At 38.8% G+C, this 23,672-nt stretch overlaps 1 protein-coding gene across 1 annotated transcript in view; it reads right to left on the reverse strand.

The window, feature by feature from the left end:
* Positions 1 to 23,672, reverse strand: part of Nbas (NBAS subunit of NRZ tethering complex) — a 285,029-nt gene that overhangs the window by 70,951 nt on the left and 190,406 nt on the right. The window contains exons 40-42 of the mRNA XM_070025017.1: positions 23,438 to 23,575; positions 12,323 to 12,552; positions 8,820 to 8,930 (exon numbers count right to left, since the gene is read on the reverse strand). Coding sequence (XP_069881118.1) covers positions 8,820 to 8,930; positions 12,323 to 12,552; positions 23,438 to 23,575 — 479 coding nt within the window. The remainder of the gene's footprint in view (positions 1 to 8,819; positions 8,931 to 12,322; positions 12,553 to 23,437; positions 23,576 to 23,672) is intronic.

A 23,672-nucleotide genomic window follows, 5' to 3' on the forward strand; every position in this document is an offset into this window, starting at 1 on the left:
CAGACCACACCACACATGAGCGTACTAACTGATCACATAAGACCAGAGGTCTTTCTCTAATGTATTAGTATAAGGTGTTAGTTCTCTCCTCGTAGCAATAATCTGAGTTCTCCTGCCATACTCCATCTCTAACACCCTGATAAGCAGAGCTTGAAGGCAGACTCATATACAAAATGGGCAGCAATGGTAAGTTTCTTTAGTTCATCTATGTTTGACTGGATTTTGAGTACAGTCTCTCTAAGTCAACACTACATTTTTCCCTTGCCCACCCACTTATTCTGTGCCTACAATTCAGGTTGCCTCATGTGCAATTTTACCTAATTATCTTGTCAAGGCAGATACTAGAATACCTTTACTGACACATGATAAATACTCAAATCTCCCTCTTCAGTAAATTACAATGTGTTAAGATCTTTTTATAGATGCCAGTAATCAATAACTCATTTTAATGGTTTCCATTGAAAGAAGCTGTTATCTTCTCTTTGGAATAAGAAATAAACTCTTTGCTCAGAAAATGACTCCAAAGAACCTACATTCAAGAGAGTAGGAAGAAATCCCATAAAATCACTGTGGATTTTTCTCTAATCAATTAATGACTACCTTTAAAAATAGTTTTAACAGGTTTTCCTACACCAAGTTTTAGCTATACAGCAGCTTGTATATATATATATATATATATATATATATATATATATATATATATATATACATATATATGCATATATATTATACACACACATATATGCCATATTTTGCTTTCAGAGATTACTAGAGATAGAAGCTAGTATTAGTTGTACTCAATGCACAAGGAATAAATTATTAGGATTAATCCCATGATTAGCATGTTCTGAGATGGCTTCAAGTTGCCAATCACTCAAAATGTAGTTCAAAAGCATGTATTGAAAGGAATTGTACTTGTATAACAAAACAAATTTATTCAAATACATTTTTCTTCACTCAATCTGAGACTGAGTGCTAATAGAATTGCACTAGGAATACTTAAAACAGAAGAGGAAGGAGAATATAAGAAGAGGAAGAGTGGGAGGGGGCAGAGGAGAAGGCTATGAGAAAGGTTAAAGGGAGAGCAAAGGGGAGAGGGATGAACTGAAATAGAGTTTACAGAAAAACTGCCAGCACTTTTGTCTCTATTATCTTATTTAATTCTATTAATAACTCTGTAAAAAGTCACATTATTGTGATTCTTTGAAGGAACCCAAAGTTTGGACAAAAACATAACTAATAAGACATAGATAGGTACGGACTCTAAGGTGAGTCCTTCAAAGTCAACTTCATTACTCCTTAATCAAACAACAAAGTCAATGTTTGCACCCAGAACTTTCCTATTAGACAAAGTTCATATGTAGCATTGGTGGCATTTTCCTCAAAGGCTAATCTATCAATCCCAAATAATGACCACCAGGATGTCTTCATCACAGGTGACTGAAATGACACATCTACTCTCTGAATTATAGAGATTCCCTATAGGAATCACTCTGAGAAGTCACCACAAGAATGCCTCATGATAAACCTGGTGTGGAAGGGGTGATCATCAATCCTGCCCAACAGCTGAACTCGTAATTCCTCAAGGAAAAAGTGGACAATATGAATTCAACTAACTTTTCAACATCAATACTGAGCATGTCAGAGTCTCTCTCTTGTACCACAGGTATTTGGTGAGTTCCTTTATAGAACATCTTATGATCTAAACAAAGTAGTTAACATAAAAACCATATGGATAGTTTTTATCTCCTTCTGAAAGACATCCCTGTGCCTTTAACCTTTTTACTTTCACATAATATGTCAATTTGGACTAGTTTATATAGCCTCATATAAGAGATGAAAACAAAAACAATTTTGAGAAGTACCATGGCATAAGAATGCTAATAGGCATCATTTATGGAGCACTTAGCATGTGCCCGAAGCACTATGCTCTCGCAATCATTAGAGAGCAATAAATATCCTTAACAACTTGAAAAAGTATTCTTGAAAAATAAGATGAGCAATAGTGGTCAGTTATAAGATGGGTTTATTAATTCTAGAATGTTTCCAAAATAAAAAAAAATAGGCAACTCTGTTTATTTTATTTTTGATCACTTACTACATGTCAGGTGCTTTAAGTCTCAAAGAAGTCATGTAAAATGACTTGTGAACAGAAATTCTACGAGAAAAAAAACTGACTTATTGTTGACTCTGTCAACAATACACTCACAAGGAAGGTCAGGAGGGAGAGTCTGGATGAGGCTTTCATGATTTAAGGCCTGACCACTTTCCACTAATGTGCTCAGCCTAAAATGCATCATCTTAAGTTTTATGCCAGGGTCAGTAGCTGTTGAGTATTTGGGACAAAATGGCTTTAAGAATCACAGCATAGGGCTGGGAAGGTGGCTTAGTGGTAGAGTGCTTGTGTCACATGCATGAGGCCCTGGGTTTGATTCCTCAGCACCACATAAGCAGAAAAAGCCGGAAGTGGGCTGTGGCTCAAGTGGTAGAGCGCTAGCCTTGAACTGAAGAGCTGAGGGACAGTGCCCAGGCCCAGAGTTCAGGCCCCACGACCGACAAAAAAAAAAAAAAAAAGGAAAGAAAAAGAATCACAACACAGAAACAAACTGTAGATATAAGAAAAGAATTCCTTCCACTTTGGTAGTGGTAGTGATCAGTGTTTCATTTTTCTAAAGTTTGGTATATTTCTTCTTATGTACAATGAAATCCTATCTTAGCTGTGGTGAATAATGCTGCAATAAACACAGTTGTGCTGGTAGCTTTAATATTACCTTGTTTTTGGTCATTTGGGTAAATGCCCAAAAGTGGGATTGCTAGGTCATAGGGGAACTCTATGTGGAGTTTTTTGAGGAACCTCCACACTGCTTTCCAGAGTGGTTGAACTTACACCAACAATGCAGTAGGGTTCCCTTTTGGCCACCTCCCCTCCAGCATCTGTTGTTATTAGAGTTCTTAATTATAGCCATTCTAACTGGGGTATGGTGGAATCTCAATGTTGTTTTGATTTGCATTTTTTTTGGGGGGGGTCTGGTCGTGGGGCCTGAACTCTGGGCCCGGGCGCTGTCCCTCAGCTTTTCAGCTCAAGGCTAGTGCTCTACCACTTGAGCCACAACGCCACTTCTGGCTTTCTTCTTTTTGCTTATGTGGTGCTGAGGAATCAAACCCAGGGCCTCATGCATGCAAGGCAAGCGCTCTACCACTGAGCCACCTTCTCAGCCCTGAGTTGCATTTTTTTATGGCCAGAGAAGCTGAGCATTTCTTCATGTGTTTATTGGGCATCCTTCTTTCCTCTTCAGAGAAGTCTCTCTTTAAGTCTTTAGCCTTAAAGACAGTTGTTTCTTTGAGAATTTGTTTTTGGGGGATTTAATTTTTTGAGTTCTAAGTATATTTTAGATATGAGACCCTTGTCCGTTGTATGGCTAGTGAAGATCTTCCTCTCAATCTGTGGGCTTTTTATTGATCTTGCTAGCTATGTCCTTTGCCATGCAGAAGCTCTGCAGCTTCATGAAATCCCATTTGTCCAACTGTTCTTTGATTTGTTGTGTTTCTGGGTTTTTATTAAGAAAATTTTGGTCTGTGCCAAGGAGCCCTAGAGTTTCTCCTATTTTTTTCTTGTAATGTTTCCAGAGTGTCTGCTTTGACTATGAGGTCTTTGATCCATTTGGAGTTGATTCTGGTGCAGGGTGATATATAAGGATCTAACTTTAGTTTTCCACAGGTGTTTAACAAATTTTGCCAGCATTTACTGAAGAGGCTGTGTTTCTTCCATTCTTTTTTTTTTTTTTTGGCTCCCTTATCAAAGATTACGTGGCTATAGGTCTTTGGGTCTGTTTCTGGGTCTTAAGTTCTATTTCGTTGGTCCTCAGGTCTGTTCTTATGTCTTAATGCTGATAATTTTTTCTTTCTCCTTTAGATAAAAAGAAAATCATAGCCAGGTGCCAGTGGCTTATGCCTGTAATCTTAGCTACTAAGTAGGCTGAGAACTAAGAACCACAGGTAGAAGCCAGCCCAAGCAAGAAAAGTACATGAGACTCCTATCTCTAACTAACCACCAGAAAGCCAGAAAAGGAGCTATGGCTCCAGGGGGAGAGCACCAGCCTTGAGCAAAAAATCGAAGGGATTTCTCCCAGGCCTTGAATTAAAACCTAAGTACCCGCGCGCACACACACTCTCTCTCCTCTCTCTCTCTCTCTCTCTCTCACACACACACACACACACACACACACACACACACACACACACACACACACACACACGTACAGAGCAAATCTATGGCTCAATTTGATCAATTCTATAAGATCTGGGACCTAAAAATCTACATGCACCATTTCTACCGTTTTTTCCTGGCCTTTTATTTTTGTCTTAATTTTCAATGTTATGGCGTTATGGTATAGCATTATGTCTTAGCAGATCAATATGAAATTAAATCATTCCTTCTTCTTTACTAACCACCCTAACACTGATTACACTATACCAGAGGTTTTCAAGGAAGGAGGAACTGGAAGAGAAGCCAGAATTTAGGATTCCTTCAATGTGGCAACATTTGCACAAGTGTCATTATGTGAGCAAAAATCACCATGGGGAAAAGGCAGATGCCTTATAGTTTATTCACTCCCTACAATGTACCCTCTTCTTGCCCACTCTTGCATCAGAGATAAAAAGGATCTTCCATGATAGTGACAGTGACTAGAAAACTGCTCTTTAGAAAGTCTTTTTGAAGAGGGACCATCCCCCCCACTACCTATCAAAAGAGACAATACTAAGAAGATGACATCTATACTTTGCCACCTCTGAACAGAACATTTACAGCACCCAGAGGAGTGTGATCTCTGCCACCCAAAAACTTCTCACTGCTAATCACCTGAATGACTGAAAAGTAGAGACAGGGCAAGATGTTCAGCCTTCAGACCTGCTGTTCAAACAAGAGGGGAAAGACAGGGAAGTCCTACCAAATGTGGCACTTGAAAGGTATGTTCCATCCCCATTAGCTTACCATGCTCTAGTATGCAACAAAAATACAAATGAACTCCCCCAGTTTCCTCAGATTAGATTGGCTCCCCTGTCCGCCACTCTTTTTCAGTAGGGAGTATTATTTTTCCCCCTTTATATCCAAGAGAGGTTTTCTCTTACCTGTCCTGCACGTCTTTTATGGCATTCACAACTTGCAACTTACATTTTGACTACTGTTTATTGAGGGCAAGGAAAGGAGAAACAGAGTTTCCTATCAGGGTATAATAAGGTCCACAAGAAGGAGTTATCTGTCTTGTCAGCAACTTTGCTTGAGCTACAATGACAACCTAATAATAACAATAATTAGTATCAACACCATTTAATCAACCAATATAATGCTAATATCTCAGCTAGAAGAATCCTCTGACATGTCACAATGACTCTGTGTCTTAAGTTTTAGACATAGAAATCTAAAACAGAATCAGCAGAATTAAGAAGAAAATCAGTAACAACTATAAGAATCCATCAAATGATAGACTTCCCACAAATTTTCTAGAATCTTCAAAACCCTGCAGGTAAAGAAATGGTCCTTATAACTGAGAAAACAGTGACCCAAGAAGATGAAGAACTATGCTCAAAGATACAGGGTTTATGGCTCTGGGCTGTAGCTTTGGATCTTGAAACCTGATCTAACTCCAAACTTCATGCTCTTACCTCTATGTGCTTCCAAACGTCCTGTTTAGAGGTGGCAAAGTCTAGATGTCATCTTCCTCCAGTAGGAGAAAATTACTTTTTAAAGAACCAGTAAAATGAAACCTTACAGTAAAGAATATTATTTTTCTTGATTCTGTTAACTTCCCAGTGGCACTGACTCATCCAATGAGTGTTGGGCGGTTTTTATTGCATCAATAAGGCTGATTTCTAATAACCAGGTTACCCAGTTTGATTAAGTAATAAGGCAAACTGCTGCCATTTAAGTAAAGAACAGAAAGTCTCAAACGCCACTTGCTGAACCAGTATTAAGTGCTTTGCTGCTCACAGGTAATGATGCCAAGAGTAATGATTTCCTGTGCTGTAATTGCTGTGCATCTGCATAATCACACCGCTATCAGTATAATGATATGCCAGGAACAGACTTGCACACTACTAGATTGCCTAATAATTCATAATATATTCAGAGGCCAATGAAGCATCTTGTGTGTATAGCTATGGCATCCTTTTATGTACCATTCGATGAAATAAAAAAGAGATTTAATAACTGCTAGGACAGTTTTTTAAACATCAACATGCACAGCATAGGTGGCATGTACTTGAACATATTATTGTGCTTTGAAAATGGCAAAGTCCAGGCACTATTTACAGTTGCTACCACTATCACCATGTAGAAACCTGATAAACAACTAAAATGTAAAAGTTAACATTTCAGTGGTCTACTGAAAATAAAGATGCTAAATCATCAGCATCTCTTGGCTCTTCAACAGGATTTGAACTCACCTATTTCTCCCTGCTCTTCTTGCAGTGCTCACTAACTGTAGACATCTTCCCTGCAATAATATTCCTCTGATTTCTTTCCCCATCTCCTGCTGCTCTCCTGTTCTTTCTTTAATTTTTTTTATTGTAAAAATACTGTACAGAGAGGTTACAGTTACATGAGTAAGGTAATGAGTCCATTTCCTATCTAGGCTTGTTACCTCCTCCTTTGTTTTGCCCCTACCATCCCTTCCCTCCCATCTCCCCAAGTCCTCTTTCCCCTCTTCCACCCGCCCCAGGTTGTTCTTTCTGATAGCAACCTTTTCTCTATAAGTACAGGGACTGTCTTAAGTTTCTTTCTCTCTTTTATTTATTGATTTGGAGGGAGGGGGATGACAAAGTTTTTCTCCATAGCCCAGGGTAGACTGGAGTTTGTGGTCCCACACCTCAGCTTCCCCAGCAGTAGAAGTCCAGGCCTACCACATCTGGCTTGTCTCAAATTATTCTTCTTTGTTCTACATTCCTTCCCACTCACAGTACACTTCTCTATCACCTTATCTTCTGAGTCCCAGATCAATAAGAACTAACCATTTATTTGTCCTTTCCTCTTGGGTATCTGAGTATATTTTGCTTCCTTCCTTCTCTCCACCTTCCTTGACCTCACTATAGTTTTCTTTTTCTGAATGGTACTATAGTCATCCAAAAGGCTGACCAAATGAAAATATGGAGGCAATTCTTGTCCTTTTCACTTGTCCTTATATCTAGTTTTTTCTTTTCTTTTTTTTTTTTTTTGCTGATTGTGGGTCCTGAACTCTGGGCCTGGGCGCTGTCCCTCAGCTCTTCAGCTCAAGGCTAGCGCTCTACCACTTGAGCCACAGCACCACTTCCAGCTTTTTGTGCTTATGTGGTGCTGAGGAATAGAACCCAGGGCCTCATGCATGCAAGGCAAGCACTCTACCACTGAGCCACCTTCTAGTTTTTTCTTATCAACTAGTACCTCAAGTTCTATCTATTTCACCATTTTAGTGTTTCTGAAACCTATGGCTCTATACTTCCAAAACACTACTCCAAACTATAGCCACTTAACAGTCTATTACAGCAATAACTCTCTTAACTAGTCTATCTATACTGGCTTCCCCCAAATCTTTCCTAAGCATGGTGATCTTATCAAAATGAAAATCTTTTTTCCTTTTCATCACCCAGAGGGCATGTAAGCCCTCTATTCTTCTTCAAAAGGTGCTGCCAGCTCTTGCCAGAGGCTTGACCTTGCTGTGTGAACTGGCTCCAGGGCCTCTCCCCAGTCTTAACCAGGCCACATTCCCCCACTCACTGGCCTTACCACACAGTCCCTCTGTCACACCCTAGCCATGTTCTAAATCAAACTGTCTTCCTACTTACTGTGGTGTCCAGCTGGAAAATAGTTGTCCTCTTGTTGTAATGCAGTTAATTCTGACTCAATATTTAGGTTTATGCCTGTAACAGTCTATTTTATATGAATGAAATGTCTGAGGCAGGTTCCTTCATAATAATAACGATTTAAAAAAAGTTTATTTTGTTCACAGATCTGCAGGCTCAATGGCCCATATTTAGTGATGGCCTTTTTGCTGGCAGAGTCCCAACTTTACATAAGGCATCGCGTGGCAAAGGACAGGGAGAGTACACAGGCAAAGCCATCTTTCTCGTATTCTTACAAATGTACCATATTTAATCACCACCCAGATGACCTTATCAAACCTAATCACCTAAAGACCTCACTTCTAAACACTATAGCAGGATTAGTTTCTACCTTCTTAGTGCCTCCCAATGGGGTTAAATTTCAGCACTCTTAACATTTGGGGGCTACCCAAACCATTCTAAGCCATAGCAAATTCAGGCATTATTTCTTCAGGAGAGCTGGTCCTGGACTATGCTAGATCCCTTAATCAAACTCTCTTCTACATGCCAAAGTTTTATGTTGACTTATGCATTATTCAATTATCATGCCTCTCACAGTAAACTATCAGTTCTAAAGCAGCCAATTTGTCTTCAGTTGCCTACCACTACAATACTACTGCTAATACTATGAACAGATACTCAAGAAAGGTGTTAAAGAAATACATGAAGAAAAGTACAGTACCTAATTCAAGGTTATTATGTCTGAAAAACTAAAAACGAACAGGCCATTGTTATAGAAAAGGAAAAAATGTGGCAAGATACAGCTCAAAAGGAAAATTAAAACTATACACTTTGCAAGATTCTTCTGAACAGATTCTGAAAAGAAAGACTAAGTCAGGGGCTGGGGGTTTAGCCCAGCGGAAGGGCGCCTGCCTGGCACGCTCAAGGCCCTGGGTTCAGTCCTCAGCCCTAGGGGGAAAAAAAAAAAGACTAAGGCATAAACGTGCAATGAGTTGTGTACTTACCCACTGTCTGCAAACAGGAACTCCAAATGGGTCATAAAGACCTCCCACTGGGAGACATGGTAGCGCTGGGCCAGGGAAAGAGCAATGCTGTAGACATTCTCCTCAAGAGTTCTTCAGGAATGTCCATCAGGTACATGGAAGGTAAGAAAAGAAATACATGACCCTAATCAGTAAACGGATGCTCATGAGGATGGCTATACAGTCCAGGACAGACTTGGCTACTTCAGTTCTCAGAAATATGGGAAAAGGATTGCTGGATACACTACAATTAACCATGACTTGTCTACCAGTGGTTCCCACACCAAGAGTAATTCTTGTCACCCGGGGACATTTGATCATTATTGGAAACATTTTGACAGTCACAAATAGGGGAAGGGTGTCATTGGCCTTTAGTTGGCCGAAGTTAGGGATGGTGCTAGAATATTCAAAAAAGCATAAAATGGATCTCCCACAACTAAGAATTAACTAGGCAAATGTCAATAGTGCTGAGGTTAAAATAATAACTCTGCTGTGCATACTCAGACTATAGTCAGAAACTACTACACCTCTCCCCTAAGTAGACACTTGAGAAAGTAGGTATTTTGCTAGCTGTTTAGGATATAAAAACAAACCAGTTATTTTTTTAAGGAACTCACGGCCTAGTGGAGGATGTGAGATATGGTAGTAATATAGTTCTAATAGTGCCAAAAATAAAAATAAAAAACAGAAAGTACTAGGAAAACAGGGATGAGAGTAATCAACTTGATTTGAAGGCTGAAGGATAAACTTCAACTAAGCAGGGGTGGTCAAAAGGAGGAAAAGACAGATGGACTTTTGGCAAATGAAAAAAGTAGGTCACAGCTAAGAAAACACAGGGTCCTCAGGCATAAAGACATTGCATCTTATATTTCAGGCAACTGAGATCTGAAGAAAGTTTAACCTAGAAAATAGGTTTGTGATTCTGGGGTATAAGAATTCCAAGAAAATAGTCAAGAGTACAGTAAACATTAAGGTTTTCTGCAGGACTTGAATTTCCAGAAGCAGAGAAACAGATGATGGAAGTCTTGCTTACAAGGCAATGGGCAAAACCACAGAAACAGAAATAAAATCTCTATTATCACCAACACTACCCATACCATATTTACCCTACACCATGTAAACTATGGCATACGTGTGTTTTATTAGCTAGGGGTTAGTAAATATCTCCTATAAAGGGCCACATAGTAAACACCTCTGATTTTGCTGCCATATAATTTTTGTAACACAATCCTTTTTAAAAAAATTGTTGTTCCACATCATTTAAAACTATGAAGGCCATTGTTTTCTTATGGGCTATATAAAAAAAGACAAAAGCTATGAAATGGGTCATCACCAGTTGATTTTTTTTTTTGGCATTTACTAAATACTGACTATATATAATTAAATAATTCTTTAAGAGTAGGTGTCATTACTAATTCATACTTCCTATTATAGGGGCATGCACACTATATGGTAGAGGTACATGCTGAATAAATAATTAATGTTTATCATTGATAAAGGTGGGAAGGAAGCAAAGTGTGTTAACCCTCTTCAAAGCTACCCTTCCTGCCTGACCCCTGAGAAAGTAGAATCTAAGACATGTAGACAATAAGGAAGAGATATAATACATTTATAGATGGCACTGACTGCCATTAAATATATATAATATATATAATAAGTGAAAAAAATGAATAATGGGCACGTCACATACAAGTGAAGAATGGCAAAATAGGAGAAAACAGGTTTTACAATTCTATGCAAGACACTCAAAGCCATTTCCAAATAAGAACTGACAAAGCTGCGAACCCTTGGAAACTCTGAGGCACTTTAAACAAGTCTTCCAAAGACTGGTGTATATTTTTCTAAGCAAGAATGTAGGGAAAATTCTATTATATATTTATCAAAAGCATATATTTGTCCTCAGGGACATACTTCAAATAGCATATGCTTGGTGAATACTTAAAAGAAAAAAAAAGTGAGGAACCAAAACTCTAGCAAAATGTAACTAATGATATAAGACATACCTTACCTTATAAACTTTTACTCTGAATAATTCTGTTCTAAGAAACTATGAACATGGAACTGAGAATTACAAAATACCCAAAGGAAAAGCACATTGCATTTATAGTGAAGAAATTCAGGCTCAATTCCTGGCTGATGATCTTGAGCAACTCCTTAAATCTATCGGGTTCTCAGACTGCTCTTCCAAAAAGGAAGGAGGTTGAACTACAAGATATCCTATGGGTCACTTTTGGACACAAAATGACTCAAAAATTCAGGAGGACTTCAGGAGGACAAAGAGACGATGAGAATTATTCCACTAGAATGGCTCGTTAGTGCTTACACTTTTGATCCTCCCAGTCCTGCCTTATCCTCAAGTGAATGCAGAGTGGCTTCCATTAGCAAAGAAGCTGGACTGATACAAATTCATCAGAGGGTGTCAAAGCTGTTTGACCACCGTGAGAAGGACTTAAATGATGGGTGAAAATGGCAGACTATTAACATAATCAAGACCATTCTGCATAGTTATCTTAAAGTAATTTTCAGGGGAGATGAATCACCACTAGATGTAGGCACAATTTAAATCAGTTTCAAAGCTAGAAGCTTAGACTTCATGGCACACAGTACCAACTTTTTATGTTATGGGTTATTGATGAGATAAAAGGTATTATTAGATAAAGTTTATAGAGCACCTCATACTGTACTTTACTGATGGTATGCACTCAAAAGTCATGTTAAATACAAAATAACTCTACTTAATAATCACATAATGAATAGATTTCCTCATCTTCTGACTAGTGAGTTCCTCTCACTTAATCTGAACTAATAAAACAAAACTCAGAAACCAGTATTAAAACTAAAGGCAGTTTCATAACTAGAAAACAAATCCTCCATTCAGGCCTTGAGTTGTACTGCCACCTCTTATAAAAGCCTGCTCTTCTTTCGAAAGTTGTAAGACACAAAAGGGAAAATGGTATTTGTTATTCACTTCTGATGAGGAGAGTCAACTAGAACCAATTCACTTTTCTTCCCCTCTTGAAACTCAGGATCGATAAAGGTATCTGAATCTGCAACACTGGACCTCTGATGATATATCCAACTTTTAACATAATTAAGATAAATTAAACTCTGTGCACTTTGAAACAAGAGATTTCTATCCAAGGATAAAGGCAATCTGACTTTTAAAAGTTCTACCATAAGCATCATACTTTCACCCTGACAATATCTAATTTCCTCTAACCTGGTTATAATCTCTATGGTGCTGTTAAAGTTACAGGAAATATTTTGAAAAAAATAATTCTAGTTTTACTATATAAATCTGCAGGCTCAAAATGTTGTCTGCATTGACTGATATACTTGTGAAAACACATGTATCCTTAAAAGGACTAGAAGAAGACCTGCTGATAACAAACATAAATGAAGCATCAAAGGATGCCAATTAATGTAGTCTGGTAATTCATTTGTTCTTCTACATTTTAAACCCATCCCCCTAAGATATGCCTTACTCTGCCAGACCAAGGATGGTTTCCCGCTTATACTGATCGTCTGCGGTAAACCTCTGCACATCCACACCCTTCCGGAGCCCCTGAAGGAGCTGAGCCTGAGTGAAATCCAGGAGCCGCTCATTGTAGTAGTGTAACTGCTTGGTCAGTGACACAAGGTCCTCAGGCCAGGCTTCGTGCCCATGTCGAGTCACGTGCCTTGTGACCATCTTGATTAGCTCTTTGGGATCAGCCTGTGAAAAAAACAGGAAAATATACTGTATATATACTATGCAAATATGAGCAAATAACTAGCAAAGAGAACAAGACTGTATCTTTGGGTACCTGTTTGATCCCTCACACTGCTAATTTTTTTTTAATTTTAATTTGATTGTCAAGGTGATGTCAGAGGGGTTACAGTTACATAAGTAAGGGAGTGATTACATTTCTTGTTGAACCTGTTACCCCCTCCCCCATTTTCTCCCACCCTCCCTTCCACAACCCTCCATCCCCCACAAATTGTACAGATCATTTCCAACATGGTGTCTTATGATTATCATTGTTGTGTACATTCCCACTTTGTCCTTTGTCTCACCCTTTTGTTGTTCCCCTTCCCTTCCCTAGTTCAGATAAACGCATATACAATACCCAGGGTACCAAAATCAAATAGAGTGACAACAGGGGATAAACCATAAGGGGGGGGGGAGCGGGGGAGAGAGAGGAAGGACACAAAAGAAAAAGAAATCAAGAAGTACATTGAGAACAACAACAACAAAGACAAGGACACTGCTAATACTTAATCAAGGGTTACAACTACTGTAAGGCAAATGTCAGAGGTAGTGCGTCACTTGTACTGCAGACCTCAGAGAAAGGATAGACAGCCAAGTATAGAAACAGCCCTCTGGACTCCCATTTTTCTCTACTTTATCAACTATTGTTCACTTAAAAACCAGCGGTGTTCTTGCTTCTCAACTACCATAAGCCTACATCATATTTTTATTCTAATCACCTGACCATTTACGATAACTATAAGAAATGCTCGTGCTCCTTGCCTCTGGGTGAGTCTCTGTGGGCCACTCTAAGAGCTCTCAATAACAAAGTCACAGTTCAGCCGCCCCACTGCACATGGCTCCACACTAGGGGAGTGTTTTCTTCAGGAGTGGGTGAAGAAACAAAAACCCATCTCAGCCCCCAAAGTCATAGACACTTCTAGAAAGACTACAAAGAGTCTAACAAATGTTTACTATACTTGCCTTGGGGGTCAGTGGAATAATGATTCTATGATTTTTAGGAGATCTACTGTAATAGTGAAATTACTCAAGTAAAACAAAACTCAGAATCCAACAGCGGACAGAGGAAAAATGTGATCAATTGTTCATCTTTTATTTAAAGTTGGACTGAATGCCAGTAAGGAACAGCAGAGCTGTCATGGTTCTAGAATTACTGAACAACAAACCTAACATTTGAACAGCACTAACTCATTCACTTATTTTTAGGAAGACAGGGTACGTATTTTATCTAAGCAAATCAGAGGAAGAAAAATCCAGATTCTTGATCCTCAGAAAGACATTTTTAATTATCGTAAGCTGTTGGCATTTCTGATGTGTAAAGACCATTATTATATACTACATAGGAGGTTTGTCAATGTCAAGTCTATGTTACCAAACGTAGTCTCTTTTTTGATCCTCTTAAGAATTGTGGACAAAAAAAGTGAGAAAATCTTGGATTTATATATGCTTCATGAATTCGCCTTTTCTAGAGCCTAACAGTGTTTTGCACAGATCATCTGCATGATAAAGAAGCACATGGAACTGGATCTCTACTTTTACCTTCCAGTTCCCCTGATTCCTACAGAGGCAATTCAGAGTTACTTCTTTATCTATAAAACAATGTCAAAAAGCACATGCTTCTCAAAATTTGTTGAGAGGTACAAATAAAGTAACCTATTTTAAAACATGCTTGTCTCCATTATTCTGTGAATATAAACTGGACCCAAACGTTACACTCAATGAATTAAAGACCAGTAATTGACGAAGATGTACACATAATTCACAAAAGGCATCTGAATGTAAGCCTGTCACAAAATCACAAACCAAGGCTGCCCTGGGAGTACCACAGGGGGAGCAACTGATCCCCCTCCTGATTCTTCAGATACTCAGCTTCCTCAGAGAAAAAATGAAGCAGCTTTGCTAGATGATCACATTTCTAAGACCAAAATCCTATGAATGTACAAGAATCTAACCATTAATATACAATAAATCCTTATAAATCCCTCCAGCTGTGGAAATACGAAATTTCTACATCTCATTTGTGCTTCAACTAAATATTCAGGGCAGATTTCCTTGTTAAAAGAAAAAATATGCCGGGTGCCAGCGGTGAACGCCTGTAATCCTTGCTACTCAGAAGGCTGAGATCTAAGGATCATGGTTTAAAGCCAGCCTGAGCAGGAAAGTCCATGAGACTCTTTTTTCCCCATATATGGTTTTTATTGTAAAAATACTGTACAGGAAGTAGCACTGTGGCTCAAGCGGTAGAGCACTCGCCTTGAGCTGAAGAGCTGAGGGATAGTGCCCACACCCAGAGTTCAAGCCCCATTACCAAGAAAAAATACTGTACAGAGGGGTTACAGTTATATGAGTAGGGTAATGAGTACATTTCCTATCAAGCATTGTTACCTCCTCCTTTGTTTTTCCCCCAGCATCCCTTCCCTCCCACCTCCCCCAATTTCTCCCTTCCCCCACCCCACAGAAATTGTAGTTTGTTTTCAACATAGTATCGTGTACATCTCATTGTTACAATGAGTCAACCTGTATCCTTATTTGAGCATTTCATTATACCCCTTTCCCTCCCCAAATTATAAAGATGTATATACAAGAGGCAGGACACCAGAATCAGATACAGTGAAAACAAGGGGCTATACCATGGGGGAAAAAATACAAAAGAAACAAGAGAATCACATAGAGCGTTATAAGTACAGTTAAAAACAATAGCAAGAAAGAAAAAAAACACTGTGTCCCTGTCGTGGGGGTCATCTCGCTTAACATCATCTTATATGGTCATATGTACATAGCTCTTGACGTTTTTTGCTTGTCCTAATAAGCACCAGAAAACCAGAAGTGTAGCTGTGGCTCAAGTGGTAGAGCACTAGCCTTGAGGTGAAAGGCTGAGGGACAGCACCCAGGCCCATGACCAACCAAAAAAAAAAAAGAAAAGAAAAGAAAAGAAAAAGAAAAAGAAGAAAAGAACAAGCTAGGTACTGGTGGCTCACCCCTGTAATCCTAGCTACTAGAAGGCTGAGATCTGAGGCTCATGATTCGAAGCCAGTCCAGGCAAAAAGCCAGAAGTGGCACTGTGGCTCAAGTGGTAGAGTGCTAGCCTTGAGCACCAAAGCTCAGGAACAGTGCCCAGGCTGAATCCAAGAGCCAGGACTGGCACAAAAAAAAAAAAAAAAAAAAAAAAGGAAAGAAAGAAAAAGAAAAAATACAATTTCAAACCAACAAACTACACCCAACAGACTCCCCACACAATTTAAAACAACTTCAATCTCTTCTCCTTTCCTAAGTAGAAACTGTCTAGCCCTTGTGTGGATAACTTTCTTTTCATAGTCTTTTGTGCATTAAATCTATTCATGTCTAAGAAGTATTTAAGAACAAAAACCTAATATTTGCTCTCCAGAGGGGAACATACCTAGCATTAAATGCACATGTACTGAATCTTACTTAATGGTAACAATCTGGGAGAAGAGGGTTGTCCAAAGTCTATGGCAGTTTTACCAATGGGTTAGGAACTAAGCCCTGAGGGTAGAAAGTGATTGGCAGGGATAAAATAACAAGCACAATGCATCCAAGAACCCTACTATTTGATATGTAGAGAAAGACTTCTTTTAAAATTATAACCTATATGTACATAGTTCTCACTGAAAGTAAACAAGAGTCCTTATACAAATGACAGACTTATGATAGATTTTAACAGTCATTCTACATTGCTCATAAATGCACAGGTAAAAATACATGGTTGAAGTATACAATTGGATGTCTGACTTGAGCTCTATTTTCCAGCCCTTTGTTATCATCTCTAATGATAAATGTTTCAGAATCTTAAACAAAATAGCACTCTGTTCAACTCTAAATACATCTCTTTTTGAAACTGTCTTAATAAAATGGTGAATGGGGCATTCTATTAATCATCTGATGACAAATTTATGGACTATTTGGTATACAGTTAGATTTTTCAGTATTTCAATTGATTGTGTAAAGCATGGAAGTGAGAAGGGTTCTAAGAAAAAGTAAAACTATTCATGGAGGAAAAAGCAAAGGAATTGTCATCTGAGTTAGTATTTGTTAGTACTTGCCTCCTAAGTATTCAAGGTTTCCATTTCTAAAACAGGAGCAATTTGGTTTATCTAGTGTCTTCATAAAGATAAAGTGAGACTGGGCAGCTAAGCCTGGTTAAGTTCGAGCTGAGTATTTCTAATTACCATGACTACTGTCTCTCTCTCTTCTTTAAGAAATGTCTCCAGTTTAATTATTTCCAATATTCAACTAAAATTTTATTAAGAATCTCCCCTAAGTGTATCACTGGTCCACTCAAAATATCCCTCTGCTATCCATTCTGACAGACTTTCATAGATCCATCTTTCACAGACAACTCCCCTCCCCCTCAAGAATTACACAAAATGTAAAGCTTCAAAACTGTTTTGCCATGATTCTAAGTTGTTCCTTCTACAAAGGGGGAAGCTGGTCCAAATTCCTAGAAATTCACTCTGCACTGAGGAGCTTGCAGCCCCTGCACTAGGAAAATGCAAGTCACCTCTCATCACCTGCTCAACAAGATACCTCAGCGTCCTGTACCAGCCTCACATGTATGTAATTTGGGGTTTCCTTATTGTTTAGGGTACATTCAAATCTCTCTCATTCTTCCCACCAATGTTCAATGACATGGTTCATAATTATAAATGTTTTTGGCTGAAACATTTATAAAAGATTGTGAGGGGCTGGGAAGGTGTCGCTGTGGTAGAGTGCTTGCCTTGCATGCATGAGACTCTGGGTGCGATTCCTCAGTACCACACATGCAGAAAAAGCCAGAAGTGGCACTGTGGCTCAAGTGGTAGAGCGCTAGCCTTGAGCTGAAGAGCTGAGGGACAGCACCCAGGCCCAGAGTTCAGGCCCCACGACTGGCCAAAAAAAAAAAAAAAGTGAAAAACTTTATGTGTAAGTTCTGAATCTTTCATATTTGGAATTAAAAGTGATATTCTAAAATATTTCAGGCTGTAAAAACTAACAGCATAAAAAGTCAAGACTTTAAAAAGGAAAGTGTGAAGAATGATTCTATCTCATGCCTCTTCTAAAAAGTAGCAAGGCAATTCTCCAGGAGGTGAATAAAATATCATTTCTTTGAAGAATATGGCCAAATTGCTGTAAGTACAAAACATACATAAGTACTCCTAACAACAGAAAGCTCAGTGACTTCATCTACTGCTTACTAGCAGAGGTAATAAATCCATCCTGATTTAATGGTCTCCATTTCTTGGCATATTATTTGTAAGTTTTAAACAGGTGGTATGTTTCCCCTCTAGGTTTGTTATTTTGCTTGTGATCATTTTCTACTTAGTATTTTCAATTAGTGGCTTAAAAAAAACACATATTTTAGAAATAGTCTACCATAAAGTTTGGAATTTCTTTCCTGCTGTGTTTGCTTCTTTAGCCTATAAAACTAAAGAACAAGTTTCTATTTTTAACTGATTTCTTCTTCTGAAACTTTTTCTTAAAACAATGCTAGAGAGATACACTTCAAGATATAGTCACATTTACAAAGGTGAAGTACAAGTGAAAAAAAAAAGCAGTGTACCATATACTGTGCATGGCTTACATTTGTCTAAAACATAGTTGCATAAATATTTCTATCCATATAGTATTTTGGGCCAGATAGAAAGCATGAACTTTTGGTTGTTTACTATTATCACCACCTGAGTATTTGGCCAAGTCACATTTTAAGTCTTAAATATAAAAATGAAGTAATTAGGACAAATATCAGAAAGTGATCTTATTGATCATTTGCCAATCACCATTGCACAAAACTAAAAAGAGAACAGCAGGAGAGGAGGGCTGCACTGAAGATCACCTAGGAAAATTGCCCAGTTCCTGGAGCCTCTGATGGCTGGCTCAGGATGGTGCTGCCCTTCACAAAGCACCAGCTTTGTATCCAAAAGAGCAGGCACATTCTATCAATCTACCTAAGTTAGCATTCCCACATCACATTATCTACAGGGGGTGGAGAGAGAAGATGTGAAATGACTGTTGAATTAGAAATAAGCTGAACTGACAAATGAGTGAAAGCTAAGCTTCACTGGGTGTTATTATGTGTAGGCAACAAATTGAAACCACTTTGATTTCAATTTCCAAGATGATTCATCAGGAGTTTGTCACATTTAATTCCAAACTCAGCAGTACTTTTTTTATTCAAGGGAAGATGCAGAAAAGACCCAAATAATGAGCTATTAGGCAGCCAATGGAAAAAACTCTTGTGTACTTAAAAATACCCAGCTACCGTGTCTACCTGTGCTTTGTTCCAATTCAAGAAAGTCAGGACTCACAGCAGCAAACAGGAAACGGCATGGTGCCTTATGAAGAGTACTTGATAGGATTTCTGAACTTACTAGCCCCCCAATTAAGTAATTGGATATTTCTGTAGGTTAGACGCTGGGGATATGAGGGCTATACTGAAAGGAAAAAGGGGGGCATCAATGATACTGCCTTAAAAAAAACTGCTGGTGGGTGTCCACATACAGGCAGGGAAGGCCTGCAGCCCAGGAGGGACCTCTGGCTCACACTAGTCAGTCCCCAGAGGGGAAAGGAGGTAGTCCGGCAGAGGGCATTGAGATTACATCTGCACACACATAGAGACACAGAGAAGAATGTTAAATGCAGAGAAATCTTAGCTCTGAATCACAAGAACATAAACTTCAAATGAGGTGGCGTCAGGAAACATCCCTGCAGGAGTAAGAAAGAGGCAGCCGGTTCACTGAGGGTCTTATCTGCCACACACAGGAGTTTAGATTTTTACCTTACAGACATAGAGCAGCAGGAGAAAATACCCTGCTGGGACTTACTTGATAGACTTAAATGCCAGAAAGATCACTCAGGTCCCCCAAAAGAATGACACCATGTCTTCTGCAAGGAAGTTAGAATGCCAGCATGTTCAAGAAATAGGCAGATAAAGCCTAGACTCAGTAAGTGGCAGGATGTCACTTTCTACTGGAGCAACCTTGAGCAAGTCACTGTGTTCCCCTGAGCCATCCCTACTGAAAAGATTCCTCTTCTGAGAAATGGGGCTGCTCAAAGGGTCAAATGGCAGGACCAGTGCAGAAGATATGTTAAAACAGCCAAGTGCTTTTACAGATCTCTTTTATATTTTCATTGTCCACTGACCATATCTATAAGAAGTTCACTAAGCTGATCTCTGCTGTACACACTGTACCAGCTGGGAAAGCTCCTACCTTGCCACAATACAGTCTCATCAGAGACAATCTTTCTTCTAGTCAGCCAATTGTTCCATGCCTTAAACTTTATAAAGTAAAATTTTAACATCAACTCAAATACCTTGGGAAAAAAATACCAAAGGCTGTAGGACAAAATAGTGATACTCCTATGATATTGGTATTGCTAATTCCTGTCTGAAATGCTCTTCCTGCAGGTATCCCCAAGAGACTGTTAGCACCCTCAAAACTGGGCCTTTCCTGGCCCCATTTAGTAACTCTGTCTCTCTGTGTCTGTCTCTTTTTCCCTTTGTCACTCATACACATAAACACACACACACACACACACACACACACACACACACACACATACACATACTTTTTATTATTTTTCTTTGTTTTCTGTTTCACATATAATTTATTTACTGGTCTTATTGATGGTGCATCTTTTAACCATAGAATTTAATTTGTAAAATTATGTTTAAATAGCTCACTAGTGACATGAACAGTACATATACTACAGAATAATATATGTGTCCTCACAGAGGCAAGTACAGGGCAGAAAAAAGCATACAGAAATGTTCTGTGTCCTTAGAGTAAATAATAAATGCTGAATGGAAGAAAGATATACAAATGGAGAACTTGGAATAAAATATTCACACTTCCTCCCAAGTCATAAGAACTGTTGGGCATTGTAAAATCCAAAACAGACAACGTCTTCATTTCTAATCATTACATTCATGTCAATGTGCCTCGTTAGCTTTTTAAAGGCTTTATTCAGTTGTGGAAATCTTAAATCAGGTTTCTGACACTGACTGAAGTATTGAGGTAAGATGGCTAGACATGAAAGTGGGAGGAAAAACTACCTTCATGATTTTTCTTTTACTTTATCCCTTTCAGAAATAACTCATTTGTCTGAAGTTTAATTTTTAGTACAAAACATATATACCAGAAAAAATATATATGCCTCTTATGTCAGTATGTCCTCCCTCATTGTGACTTGACAACCTCCATCTCAAGTCTGCAGCCCTTTCCAGGAAATCAGATACCAGACTGACAGCAGTTGTTACCTCCCATGCCTGCGAGGCACAGCCTCCAGCCAGACCTAATGGCAACTGCTGCCATCAGTAAACCCTGCCCTGGCTACATGCTATATTTGGTCCCAGCTGCAACTGTTCCCGTCCCTAGTGGAGTTTTCCATCCCTAGGCCTTGGCCCTATAAAGATAACCACTTTGCATAAAGGCAAGCATTGCACCCAACCTAAAAGGCACACAATAAAGTTGACTTGGTATGCATGTCATGTGGTTTTCTGGGAGGGAGGGAAGGAGGGAGGGAGGGAGGGAGGGAGAGAGAGAGAGAGAGAGAGAGAGAGAGAGAGAGAGAGAGAGAGAGAGAGAGAGAGAGAGAGAGAGAATGTGTGTGTGTGTCCTAACAGACTTCTTTAATGTGTGTGTGTGTCCTAACAGACTTCTTTAATTTGATTTTAGAAAAATAAAACAGAACTACACGCCAAAATCTGGCTCTGCACGATGTTTTGTGGCTTTTTTGAGTGTTAACACGTAGTCTATCTGGCAGGAGTCCTTGGTGCTCTGGTTTGTAGCCACCCTACTCCACAGCAGCAGGAATTCTCTACTAATAAGAGTAGAGCACAGATAGGGGGGCTGACTGGGGTATGCGTCTTTCCATCCCAATGCTCAGTAGCCAGAAGTAACACAGACATGCCATTCCATGCATGTTTAGTGATAACCACGCTGACTAGTGGCCTCTCAATATGTTACACTCAAAAGAAGTCAGCAGTGTGCTATGCACTAGGACCTCAGTGGATAAAAACACTGAAAGGAAAGAGGAAAATTCTATTTCAGCATCTACATTCCTTACCAATGATATTCACTTAAGAGGACTCAAGTAAAGCATACTTAGAGAATTTAACTAACCTTTTGGGAAATTCAAGTTTACAAGAAGATATAATGCATTTCATCGAAGTAGAGCTGTATTGTGTTTTACTTTATAGGAAATTACTTGTTACTTCTCTATATACACAGCACTAATGAAAAGATAAATGTAAAGTGAACCTGCTACATCTCCCCCATATAACCATTTTATTGTTTCAATTTATAACACAGTATATGGAAGTATATATAACACACCTGAGATATAAAAGCAAAACAACATTGCTAGAATAATTTTACTCTAACTGTACAAATAAGCAATCAAGAAAAGAAACTCAAGACTCTCCAAATAAATACCTTATATCAATTGGGTAAAATAAGAAAACACTATTTCTTGGCCAAACAACATCATCATCATAAAGCTACTCCAAAAATAACACATACCTAATTATAACAGTGTCCCTGGGAGATTAACCTATGCTGTATATAAATGGTTCACCTACCTTTCGCCTCTTTAAAAAGAATTGATGGATCAGAGCAATAAGCTGTTGCCACAAATAAAATGTTTTCACATACTTGGGGTTCTTAGGTTTGTTCTGGGTGGTTAAGGAAGCTAGAACTGCAGTACACATGTGAAATTATTTCTGTCTATCCTGTTTGGGTCAAAGGAGGGAGAATTTTGCCTAATTTGGACCTTCAACGTGTATATAATGGACTTAAGTGTTTGATAACTTTGTTTATCTGTTCTTTTAAAAGGCCAATATAAAAAGTTGATAAGCCAGGCAATGGTGGCTTACACTTACAATCTTAGTGACTAAAAAGGCTGAGATTTGAATATCCTGGTTTGAAGCCGGCCCAGGGAGGAAAGTACATGAAATTCTTATCTCCATTTATTCAACAAAAAGCCATAAATCCAAATATGGCTCAAGTGGTAGAAAAGAAGAAAAGCTAAGGAATAGCACCTTAGCACTGAGATGAAGCCCCAGTATTATATAGCTGTTTTGAACAAATAAACCTGGAGGACTATAATTTCCCAGGGCACACTGGTCTTGAGGCCATCCTTAGTTTTTTCAGAAACGACAAATAAAGATGAGTCCAAAGCTATGGTATGTAGGGATGCTCTGTTCCAATATTCCATCTATGATAACTAAATTTTCCATTTCTTGATAACCCCTACTTCCAGACAGAATGCTGTCTGCCTGGTCCTGGCCTCAGCTGAACAATATCCCCTACCCCAATAGCTCTGAGCTTCTGTAAACCGCCACCTGCATGTGGTTCTGGCCAATATAAACTCTGCCCCACTGGAGGTCTGGACTGCTCTTGGTCATCCCACAAGAAGGCAGTCCTTGGCCCGCCAAATAAAACTCCTTGTCACCTTTAACCATGTCTCCATGGATTTTCTTGACTCTGTGGACGTTACACATCTACACAATTACTGGCTTTAAAATGAAAGTACAGTATTTCACAAAAAAATGATGCTGCTTACTTTCCTAAATTTGACAGTTATCCTTTCAGGCAGTGAATTAAAAAGCCAGCTCTACATTTAGCTTTTTTATTACTTTAGCCTTTCCTAAGTAAAATAAGGTAAATGCAAAAGCTAAAAGAATAAAAAGTATGTGCAATAAATATCAGAAACTACCTCTTACTGATACTTGGAAAAGCAACTATGTTTAAGAGATAATGCATTCTGGTTACAAAGGTAAAATAGGTGTTTGGACTATTTTAGAGAAGGTTTAGCTGTACACATTGGTAACATGGAAACTATAAGGACTTACCCGGTACAGAGGGTGACATTTGTCCCTGAAACATGGAGCCAGGCGGGCATAGATCTGTAGGCTATAGTAATAAGCTGCCAGCTGGAGAGATAATGCAGAGTGAGCTTGCTTTTCAAAGCACTTATTGGCATCTAATACCTAGGAAAGAATGTGACAGAATTAACTTATTTGAAAGGAAATTAAAAACATCACTAGCAATTATGCTAGGATTTTGACATAAAGTTCCAATCATATG

This window comes from Dipodomys merriami, unplaced genomic scaffold (assembly GCF_024711535.1).
Source record: "Dipodomys merriami isolate MVZ:Mamm:240054 unplaced genomic scaffold, mDipMer1.0.p SCAF_17, whole genome shotgun sequence".
Taxonomy (NCBI): Eukaryota; Metazoa; Chordata; class Mammalia; order Rodentia; family Heteromyidae; genus Dipodomys; species Dipodomys merriami.